Source organism: Prionailurus bengalensis, chromosome C1 (assembly GCF_016509475.1).
Source record: "Prionailurus bengalensis isolate Pbe53 chromosome C1, Fcat_Pben_1.1_paternal_pri, whole genome shotgun sequence".
Classification (NCBI taxonomy): domain Eukaryota; kingdom Metazoa; phylum Chordata; class Mammalia; order Carnivora; family Felidae; genus Prionailurus; species Prionailurus bengalensis.
In genome coordinates this window covers 21,925,153-21,936,484 of record NC_057345.1, presented here as the reverse complement: position 1 = coordinate 21,936,484, position 11,332 = coordinate 21,925,153, and the positions used below count along the sequence as shown (strand labels likewise).

The 11,332-nt window shown below is 60.9% G+C and overlaps 1 protein-coding gene across 1 annotated transcript; it reads left to right on the top strand.

Annotated features, from left to right (window-relative positions):
* Window positions 1–5,175: 5,175 nt before the first annotated feature.
* TMEM200B (transmembrane protein 200B) lies at window positions 5,176–9,071 on the top strand. The gene is made up of 2 exons (XM_043574299.1): window positions 5,176–5,276; window positions 7,227–9,071. The coding sequence occupies exon 2, from the start codon at window positions 7,247–7,249 to the stop codon at window positions 8,168–8,170; it is 924 nt and encodes a 307-aa protein (XP_043430234.1). The 5' UTR covers window positions 5,176–5,276; window positions 7,227–7,246; the 3' UTR covers window positions 8,171–9,071.
* The last annotated feature ends 2,261 nt before the right edge of the window (window positions 9,072–11,332 follow it).

Genomic DNA, 11,332 nt, shown 5'->3' with positions numbered 1-11,332 from the left:
GCTCCTGTGTCGGCCTGGGGCTCCACATCACGCATCTCTTGTTGCCCTTGGAGAAACTATTCCAGATGCCACATTAAGAGTTTGTAAAGTCCGTCCCCAGGTGTGTATGGATCAGGCTACTCCCCTGCTTTAAAACCTCCCATGGCTCCCAGTGCCAGAGGGCTGAGCCCTGGATCTTGAGCCTGATGTTTGAGGTGCTCTGCAATCAGGCCCCGACCCCCTTCATCCCATCCCCTGCTCCTTCTCCAGCACCTGACCCTGCCCATGCTTCCAGGCTGTGTGCATGCTGTCCCTGCAGCCTGGAATATCCTCCCCCTCTGCAGCCCGCAGGGCTCTTCTGAAACCCAGCGGGAATGCCCCCTTCCTCCTCCATGAAGTCCTCCATGCTGCCTGGCCCCCACATGGAGTCGGCTGTTGCTTCCTCAGCTTTTGGTGGATGGTCTATTCACTCCACCCCCTGAAGCATCTGGATGGGGCCCAGGGCTGGCTCCTCTCTGGTCCCCAGAGGAGGTGGCTGTAGAGATACAATCAATAGCCTGACTTTCACATTTTATAGGAGAGGAAACTGATGGGAAAGAACCCGCTAAGGTCAGAACTCTAGGGCCACCATATACAGTCTCCTGTGGAGTGCCGTCCTCATCACAGGCCCCTGCAGTCGTCGCTACCATTGTCCCTGTTTTGCAGAGGAGACATAAGGCCAAGCTGACTTGGCCACGGTCACAGGGCTGGTGGGAGGTAGTGTAGCATTGCATGTGTGACAAGGGGTGAGAGTGTCACCTCTCAGGCTTGTCTTGCACACTTAAGGAGGTAACAGCTATGAAGGAGCTGGTAGCCAGGGGGAGCGTGATAAGATGGTGACTTCCTACTGTCATCCCTCACCCTATGGACTCTGGCAGGAGGCTGGCTTTGCCCTGTCTCCCAGGTCTCATCTCCTTGGCCTTCCCAGTGTCGCCCAGGTTCTCTGTTCCTTCTCTTCCCTGGGCTTTGGAGAGCAATGGAGACGGGGAGCTCATTCTTCCTAAGAGCTTTGCCAGCGGCACAGAGACACCAGGGGAGAAACCCACCGCCCAGCTCAGAGCTTTGGGTGGGGAGATGGACTGAGTTTTCACAACCCAGCACGCCCTGAAGAGCCCTGGGTGGGACCCTGTAACTGTGGGGCCTGAAGCCCAGCCCTGCCATTCACTGGCTGGGTTGCCCTGGTCAAGTCACTGTGCCTCTCTGGGCATTGGTTTCTGCCCCGGTAAAATGGGGCATTGGGAGTGGGGTTCTGGATTCTATTTGCCAAACATTTCTTATTGAATCTCCCACCAGTTCTTCCTGGGAAGGACCGGTTACAGAGGCAGAGGGAGGGAGTCCTGGCATGTGCCCAAAGTCACACAGTGAAAGACCAGTAGAATCAAAACTGGGTCCCAGAGTCTGCTCTCTCCTCTGCCCGGGTTCGGGATTCTTAGCTGAGGCTGTGGTCTTGCTGGGAGCCACACAGTCACTCAGCTGTGTCCTCTAAGTGCTCCTGGGGCAGCTCAGAGACAAAGATGCATTTAGAAACCCCTGGGGCTCAGGCAGGAAATCCGGGTCGTCCTGGACGCAGCCAGCCTGGCTGTTCCTAAACTGGAGATGAGGGAGATTAATTCCCAGGCCCTGCTGTTCTGTGGCCCCGGGTGGGGCTGTGACATGCAGGCGATGACAGCTGTTCCCTCCCCACAGTGGCTTTCGGAGAGAACACGGAGTCTCAAGTAGGCAGGGACCTCAGGGTCCCTGTGTCTGGTTCAGAAGGAAAGGAGTCCTGGTCACACAGGAGCCAGGGCAGATCCAGGAGGGGACTGATGTCCCAATAATAAGGCCACTGGCTGCCCACACATCTGAACGTCCATCCGGCCAAGCAGGGCCCATGGACATCCCTCTGTGGAGGGGAAGAGCACTTACCAGCCCGGCTGTGTGTCTGCCAGCAGCTCTTGGCCTCTCTGAGACAGTTTCCTCTTCTGCGAACTGGGCATATCACTGACCTCGCTGAACTCTCAAGGGAATCGAATGGGGTTATATCTAGGAAAAGAGGGGGCGCCTGGATGGCTCAGTCGGTTAAGCGTCCGACTTCAGCTCAGGTCATGATCTCACAGTGCGTGAGTTCAAGCCCCGTATCGGGCTCTGTGCTGACAGCTCGGAGCCCGGATCCTGCTTCGGATTCTGTGTCTCCCTTTCTCTCTCTGCTCCTCCCCTGCTCAAGCTCTACCTTTCTCTCTCAAAAATAAACAAACAAACTAGCAAATAAATAAATAAGCATTAAAAAAAATAATATCTAAGAAAAGAGGACCCCTTTTTCACCACCACCCCAAATGATGCCAGGGAAGGTTCCTACAACTCCCAAACACTGCCTTCTGTGCCCCAAACCCCAGGGTCAGAGGAGGGATCAGCTGTTTGGTGGCATCCACTTTGTGCCAGATGCTGAACATGTGTGCTCCTATTTAGTCTTCAAAACAACACTAGGAAGTAGTGTTCCCCCCTTTTTGTGTAGATGAGGAAACTGGGACTCAGAGAGCAGAGTCCTTTCCTGCTGTCTGGGCGGTGTGGATTAGGAGGGACCCCCGGGCGGGGGAGAAACAAGCCAGTGGAGGGCCAAGACAGACCCAGGTCTCCCCTCGGAGCTCACCACCAGGGGGACATAAGACATAGGCTCAAATCCCAAACACAGATCTCAGTTCTCCTGTGCAGTGCTGCTGAGGGGAGGCCCGGTGAGGGTGTGGAAGGCAGGGGTCTGGAAGGGGCGGGGCTGACCTACTCTGGGGTCACAGAGGTGCAAAGAAGGTCTGAAGGAGAAGGAGCCAAGGGGATGATCAGAGCAGTGGGATTTCATGGCAGGAGGCAAGGCCCGGGTCACACCCCAAGGCCAGAGCACAGATGTGGGGATGGGAGAAAGTTCAGCTATGGGGGAGGGAGGGTGTGAGGGGGCAGGACCCAGTTTGTGGAGATGAGAAGGGGTTTTGAACTCCATTTAGACATCACTGGGGAGCCACTGAGGGTTTTAAGCAAGAGTGAGTGATTGGTTTAGATCCAGGGTAGAAAGATGGCTGGTGACCCTGCACAGAACAGTGGCCCTGGGGTAGGGAGAAGGCAGCTAATTGGGGATCCCAAGCGGAGGGTCCACAGGACTGGAAGGATTGGGGAGAAGGCAGAGAGCAGCGAGCCTAAGGTGACTGCTGGTGGAGATGGCCTTGGGGTGAGCAGGGGGGCCCTTTACAGAAGGGGGAACAGGAGGAGTAGGAATGGACCATGATCACTGGGAGCAGGGACATTTCTGGGGAGGTGTCTGGTTGCCGAAGGTGAGGATGGGCTTGTGGGCTCAGGCTGGAGGAGCCCCAACAAGGGAGGGGGGGCGGGGGGAGGACAGAGGGGCCCCGAGGAAGAAGAGCCAGGAGAGGCAGCAGGAAGAGCACATGTAACCGCCAGGGCAGGTGGAGCGGCAAGGACAAGAACGGGACACTGAGCTTTAGCCTGGAGTTGGTGTCCCCAGGAAGAGCAGCGAGGCGGGCGGGGGAATGGCGGGGACGGTGTAGGGTGGGGTGGGGACCTGAGCCGCAGGAGGGGTTGCCGGAGGGCCGGGGTGGCGGCGAGGAGCACTCGGTGTGTGGGAATGGACTGAGTGCAGGGTCCACGGGGGCCTCGAGCAAAGGGGGTGGCCGGAGGAGGCAGGAAGGAGGCCACTGCCTCAGTGGAGCGCAAACAACAGCCCGGCGCAGGGCGCAGGGAATTCTCTTCGGAGCTCTGGCCGCAGGAGCCTTCAGTCTCACGCGGCGGCGGGAAGGCGACCCCGGCTGGCTCTCCGACCCCATTTGACCCCAGCTTGGCCCTACCCGCTCCGCAGGAGGCCGGCATCCGCGTTTCCCCGAGGAGGCTTTGGCCGCTCCCAGGGATGCCTGTCCACGAACGCTGGGAGAGAAACTCCCTGGGCGCTGAGGCCACCCCCAGTCTCCTCAGTCGGGCCAGAGGGCCGGGGCCTGGGTTCGAGGCCTAGCTGTGCTGAGTGGCGCCCTGCGAGGGGGCGGGGATGGCCCAGGCCCGCGACTTCCTCAAGCTCCCCCTCCCCGCCCCGGGCGCACAGCCGGGTCTCATTACCGCCCCTCCCCCTCCCCCTCCCCCGCGCCCCGCGGGCCGGGGGGTCTCGGCGGCCGGGGGATGGGAGGGTTATAATCAATCCCAGGCCGGAAATTCCTCCCGAGGGGCCCGGCCGGGCAGCGGGGGCCAGGGGGGGCCCGGCTCGGAGCCTGGCCGGCCGCCCGCGCCTCCCCCCCACTTCTCCTCCGAGCCCGCCCCCCGCATCATGGAAACTGGGCCGCCAGCCGACCCCCTCGCTCCGCTCCGCATTCCAGCCTCGGGGGGCGGGCTGGGCGAGAGCTGCGCGGCCCCGTCGGGCCAGCGGCTGGGGGCGCTCCCAGTGCCTCCGGAGCGGGGACCAGCGCCGCCTCCCCACTCCAAATGGGGCGCGTCCTCTCAGTGTTAGGGAGGCCGGCGGGACCCGTGGCACTCCGTTAGACTCCCTCAGCTCTGGGAGAGGGCTCAGCCCCACCGCCCCCACCCCTGCCCCGGGCTGCTATTCACTGAGCGCTCGCGGGGTTACCCGGGGCTGTGCCCCGTGTCGAGTGCCCACCCCCGACGCTGGATTTTCGCCTCTCCGCATCTTGCGAGGCGGACACCTTGAAGCCCATTTTTCAGGTGAAGGCAGTGAGGTTCACGGACGGGAGGGGCTGGGGGCGCGGGCGGGGCAGGAACCGGACCGCCTCCTCCGGGGAGCTCCCCGGACGGCGCGGGGCAGCAGCGGGCTCTCACACACCTCCGGGTCCTCTCCCCGGCGCTTAGAATGAAGGGCTGAGAGGCGCGGGATGGGGGCGTGCGGGCTTCGAGTCCTCAGTCTGCGCGCTCGCTACGGAGCCCGGCAGGGTTCTCCAGGTTTCCCCACGTGGGATGAGGGGGCCTTCCCAGGCCTCTGCGAACGACAGAAGCCGGGGACTCGGACCCCCGGGTCCTCCGAGCCACCAGGCCAGCACACAGCGCTTACCTGCGACCCTCAGACCTGAGCGGCTGCCTTCTTCCCGCGGTGGGGCCTGGCGGGGTGCTAGCCAGCCAGTCCCCCGGGCTCCTGGGGGGCGGGGCCTGGGCGGCGCTGGGCGGAGCCCGAGTAGGGGGCGGGGCCGGGGGGGCCAAGATTCGGTGGAGACGGCGGCAGTGCCGCGCGACCCGCGGCGCGCTGACTCGGACCGGGACCCTCCTGGGCGCGGCGGCACCAGGTGAGCAGAACTAGGGTCCGGGGTTCGCCTCCCACTTTCCTCAACTTTTTGTTTCCCCTCCCTCCGGAAAGGCCCTGGGCGGCGGGAGTCCGGTCCTCCCTTTACCCCGGGCAGAATGTGGACGCTGGCTGAGTGCAAGGGACCCGGCCCGGAGCAACTTCCCGCGGCCTGAGACCTTCCGACTGTGGCTCCAAGTTTCTGTTCCCCTGGGGTCCCCAGCGTGGACTCACGCTCTCCAGAGTCTCGGGGTCTCAAGGCATGTGGCCATCTCTCCGCACGCCTTCGCCCTCCTCCACGCAGAGACGCGCGGGGTCTCCGGGCGACCTTTTCGGGGTTGGGCCCGGGGCACCAGCTCTGGCCTGGGGCGGGGTGGTCACTTCTGAGGTTTCGGGCTGGGGAAAAGGCTCCACACTCAGAGACGACGGGGAACGGCCCTTGCCTCCTCCCACGACGCTCCCGTGGCTGTGCACAGCATTGGCCGGGGTCGGGAGGCCTGGCGTCGGGTCCCGGTAGAGCCCCTCCTCGTGTGACCCCGGCAGTCTCCTCCGCCTCTCTGGGCCGCAGTTTCCATCTGTGAAAATTAGGCTTTGGACGCGGCAGACTGCGGCTCAGTGCTAGGCCCCGGGCCTTAGGCACTCCTGTTGGAGGCAGGGATGGGGTGTCGTGTCTTGAGCTTCGGGGGTGCGGATGGGGAGTGAGTGGGGTAGCAAGGCCTCCTTCCTGGGGCTTCGGCTACAGGTCCCAGCACTGAAGCTGTTTAGAAACCATACTGGGGGAGTGAAGACGCACCACCGGACAGCGAGGTCCTAACTCTCCCCCTGCGGGCCAGGGCTCCTGGGCGGGGGCCCGGTTTCCTCCCACACCCTCCCTCCCATGGGGGCCACACCACACACAACCCAGCTACTCCTTACCCGGCCCCGGCTCCAGTCCTCAGGCCACAGGCCGGGAAGGGCTTAAGCCGGGCGGCCCAGGCTGGGGCGGCCTGAGGTGCTGGGGCGGTGCTGCTCCGTCCGGGACGCGGGCCACAGAGGCCTCGGGTGGAGGAGGCCGGAAAGGAGGACAGGCGGCGGGAAAGGGGGATGATTCATCCCGAGGAGCTCGAATTGGAAACGCTGCAACCTGGGAACAGCCTTGCCCAGGCCGACGGGAGAGCCGGAGGGGAGCTCTACCGGCAGGGCCCCACGCCCAGCACCTGCAGCCCCCTGCGCCCTGCCGTGGCCACTGCCCGGCCGCTGGGGGAGGAGAGGCCTCGTCTACGCGGAGTTTAAAGCAATCCCGGGCAAAGTCTGCCGCTGGTCTTGATCGGAACGGTCTTCCTGGAGTCTAGCTCAAGTCTCTCCTGCTGCAGCTTCAGTGCAGACAGAGGAGGTCTGAAAGGAGGGGGCGGGCAGGAAGAGGCTGGAGTCAGTGACACCCCCTCCTTCCTACGCTGCGGTATGTAAAGCGCAGTAGGGGGGAGGTGGGGCCCGCGAGCGACCCCAGCGGACCCGGGCGGTCTGTGCGCCCCCTCCCTCCTTTACGGTGCACCCACGTGCGGGGGTGAGGTCGATCCCGGGCGGGACTTACCCTGGAGACGCCACTGCCGGGGGGCCCGCACACCTCCTGAGGCCCGGGGCCGGCGGGCTGGCGAAGAGGGCTCTGGAGGCCGGAGCCCCGCAGCCGAGGATGCGCCAGGTAGCAGCCCGCGCCCCTCCTCCCTCCTCTCCGCCCGCGGGCCCGGCCAACTCCGGCTTCTGCCGCGCGTCCCTGGCTCCGAGCTCCGCTGCGGAAAACCCGAGCGGGGGCGGCTCCCCGCCTCGCGGCCCGGGAAAATCCGGGGGTGGCCGCCAGGGATCTCCAAGCGGCCTGGGCGAGGCAGCCTGAGCTTGCCTCCCGGATTTGGGCCCCCCACCTGGCGCTCCGACCCTAGTAGGCCCGTCGGTTCAGTCCCTGCCTCCCATCTCTCTGCAGAGCGCCTAGACGACGGCGAGATGACGGCTGGGAGCCCTGGAGACTGCGGGGAGGTGCGCAGGAGCCCCGAGGGCCGCGTCTCTCGCCTGGGCCGCCGCCTGGGCCGCCGCCGGCGCCCGCGCTCCCCGCCCGAACCTCTGCGGGTGCGGGCACGGCTGCGGCTGCGCTCGCCGTCGGGGGCATTCGCGGCGCTGGGGGCACTCGTGGTACTGGTGGGCATGGGCATCGCAGTGGCCGGCTACTGGCCACACCGCGCCGGCGCCCCAGGGCCGCGCGCTGCCAATGCCAGCGCGCCCTTCCTCAGCGAGCTGCGACGCGAGGGTCGCGGCGCCGGCCGGGCCCACGGCCCGCACGAGCGGCTGCGGCTCCTCGGGCCAGTGGTCATGGGCGTCGGCCTGTTCGTGTTCATCTGCGCCAACACGCTACTCTACGAGAACCGCGACTTGGAGACGCGACGGCTTCGCCAGGGGGTGCTGCGGGCCCAGGCGCTCCGCCCTCCTGACGGCGCCGGCTGGGACTGCGCCCTCCTCCCCAGCCCCGGACCCAGGACTCCCCGAGCCATAGGCCGCGCAGAGCCAGAAAGTTGGGACCTGTCCCCGCGTCGGGGCACCTCACCCGTCCCGTCAGTGCGGAGTCTGCGTTCAGAGCCTGCTAATCCTCGCTTGGGGTTACCTGCCCTGCTCAACAGTTACCCTCTGAAGGGCCCAGGGCTGCCCCCACCCTGGGGTCCACGGACCCAGACTGGCCATGTGATTATCACCGTGCAGCCCTCTGGTTCCTGCATCGAACATTCCAAGTCTCTGGATCTGGGCCTTGGGGAGCTCCTACTTGGGGCCCCGGCAGCTCGAGACTGCGCTCACCGGAGCTGGCCACGGCTGGACCGCCTCAGTCTGGGGGGTTATGCCAAGTTGGGAGGAGGAGGGGACTTGGGAGCCCGGGTTTGAGGAGCAGGGGACAGCCTTCTAGGCGGCTGCAGCATGGACATTGGTAACAGGACCAGAAGTCCCAATATCTAGTAGAAGCATCAGTCACATCCCAGACTGGAGGTGGATGCTCTGGCCCCATCAGCTGCTAAGGCATCCTGAGTTGCATGTCGGCAGACAAATGCCAACTGCACAGGGTTCAATAAGCTGGAGACAATGAGCCTTAATGTGGAGTCTGGAGACCAGCATGACTCGGCCTTGGGATCTCTTTTAAGCCTCCAAAAGTGGCCTTACTTAGCCTCGGACAGGTACCTGAGGGGGCTGGAGGTCCAGGTCAGGGTGACTGGGAGAAACCTGGTGTCTTGGCAAACCCCAAGTGGTGAGCAAGGACCCTTAAGACTCAGAAGGTAGGTTGGGATGTTACAGGCTGGGATGGGCTCCCTCCAAGGTGGTGCCAGTTGCGGGGTCGGGGAAGACAGGCAATGGGGTAGAGCAGAGACCCTCCACTGCCATCTGGGATGGGGCCTGAGGCTTTATCTCCCACCACCTCAGCCCCTGTCTCCCCTCAGCCATGCGGGGTACACCCCACTAGGGCTACACTACTGCCAAAGTCTTCCTACCGAGGGTCTGGCCCCTCCCTAAACAGGTCTGAGAAGCCCCCTTCTCTCCTCTGTCATGGCCTGTGCTGCAAAATCTCCCTCCAGCAGGCAAAAAGCATTTGTCAGATCTCCTTTTATACAACGTTGAAGCCACATTTTGGCCAATGTTGGGTAGCTTACTTTAGAAAATGGCTTGAATTTGGGTCTCCCTTACCCATGTTTAATTTTTCCCAGATTGCTGGTAGGAAAAGAGAACTTTAAAAGTTGATCAATTCTCACAGATTCAGTCTTTTTTTTTTTTGTAAGTTTATTGAAAAATGCAATACAAGAAGCAAGACCAAACACGAATCTAAGCACTACACCACTTCTCTTACTACAAAAGGCCAAAACAGCAGACCTAATTATTGCCTTTTTACTCTAGAGATTTTGCCAATTTGATTCTGCTGCCATAGTTCCTATTTGTCAAGAAATGTAAACAACTACTTGATATGATTCATAATTTTAAAAAAATTTACAAAGCTCCTTCATTTTTGTCACCAAAATAATACATTTGAGAGAGATCTGTAAAAACAGCCAGCCGGGGGCTGAGATCCTGGGCGGGTATTTCCACGAGCAGTGGGCATTCTGTGGTGTTGGTCAGGCCATAGCTCTGGCTCCACTTCCCAGGGCAGACGGTTGTCCCCTCCCCCCCCTCCACCGCCCTGCAGAACATGCGATGGGGAGGCCTGGGCCGGAGGGCAAAGAGGCCCTGAAAGGTCCCTGTGGCCAGGTTCTTCGGGCCCTCGGCTTGGAAATTTAGGTCCTGCTTGGTGGGTGGGTGGGTGGTGGGTGGGTGACAGAGACCTCATGTGGCTTGGAGGAAGTCTTTACTTCTCAAGTGAAATAAAAATAAAACTGCAGCGAGAATTGTTACTGTGGTGTGTCTGAGTCACTTTAGGGAAATTGCTGCCAAGTCTCTGACCCTGGAAATGAAACTCTCCCCTCCCCTCTTCACCATTTCCACCTGGACAGAATCTGCTTTTCTTCACACACACACACACAAATGCACACACAACTGCAGGAAGAAATAAAATCCAAACAACTGTCGAACCCTCAGATCTGTTACCAGAGAGGCAGGATAGGGAGAGAGGCTTGGAAGGACACCTTCTGCCTAGCTTGTCCAAATCATGGCTTCTCAGTGCTGGAAGGGCATTCGCGATCTTCTGGTCCAATTTATAGTTAAGGAAGCGGGAGGAGAAGCACTGTGAGCGGGTGACAGAGCCGAGGGGAAGCGTGGGCCCCTGTCATAGGTCCTGTGCGGTGAAAGCTGCCGCATCAGTGCAGGCAGTGGAGAACCCGGCATGCCAGGCCGCTGATGCTCACCCTGTGCCCTCTTCCTTACCCCGACCCTCTTCATTCCACAGCTGGCAGCCTGGGAAGCTGGCAGCTCTTTCAACAGGACAGCTGGCCACGGGCAAGGGAGCTCATGTTACACGCCTTCTGATGTGAGCTGGATTCCTAACCTCACCACCACTCCTGGCGACGCAGCCTGGGCATGGGTACCACCAAGAGAGCCCCATCGTTTCAGACCCTGTGCCCACGGGCTGGAAATCTGCTCCTGAGACGGGACAGTCCTGTCTCTGCAGGCCTGTCATATACCCTACCTGAGCTCTTCATCCCTCTCCAGAGAGAGCTGCCTCTCGGCTAGTAATATTCTCACATAAGTACTAAAGGAAAATGCACACGTCTGCAATCAGTTCAAACCAGCTGCGTTTGTCTAAAACAAGACTCGGCCAGAAGAGGCTTTGGACACAGGTGGCTGCCTCCCACAGTGGGGAGCAGGGGTTTTCGACGTCTCTCACTGCTCCGGAGCCCCCCGAGACTGCTGACTGTGATCCGCTGTCTATCTCATGAGGTTCACTTCTGTCCCAGAATAAGATTCCAAGAACTTCCGGGCAGATGTGTTTGTGGGAGCAAGCTGGAAGATTCGAGAAGTGCTATTAAATAAAAATGCCCCCAGACGTACCAGGAATGGTGGAATTGGGCACATCAGTCAGTCCCATTTTCAAAACCAAACGAACAGCAACGACAACAAGAAAGTAAAAGTAAAATAAACCCACAACCCACCACAAAAATCAAGCCTATAAAACCTGACAGACCTCAGATGGTGAGTGGGAACGAGCAGGGCTGGTGTTTGTACCCCTTGTCGTGCAGGGTTTTGTGGGAAGGATGGCCCCTAAAAGTCAATTCCCTTGCTCCAGAAGGGTGTCTGCAGGCAGGTACCAGTCAGGAGAAGAAAGGACAAGGGACAAGACCTCCTCTCTGAGTCACATTCCCTGTCATCCCAGGATTAAAGAAAGAGGCCCAGGGTTGGTCACCTGGAAATACTTCTTAGCAAGATCTGACTGAGGTAAACCCCACCATTCCCCTGTGTGAAATGCACATTCCCAGAACTAGAAAACCTTTCTTAAAATCTCATTAACTTTCTCCTTGCCTAAATCACCACTAAAAATGTGCCATTGGAGCTTCTGGCCAAAAGTGCCTATTTTTCTGTGAGTTTTGGTCTCCTGAGATGGGAAGTGGGGGGAGCACTTAGCAGAGCCAC

What these genes read in the sequence shown, in the direction of transcription:
- TMEM200B (XM_043574299.1), top strand. Translation starts at nt 7,247, where the DNA reads ATGACGGCTGGGAGCCCTGGAGACTGCGGGGAGGTGCGCAGGAGCCCC.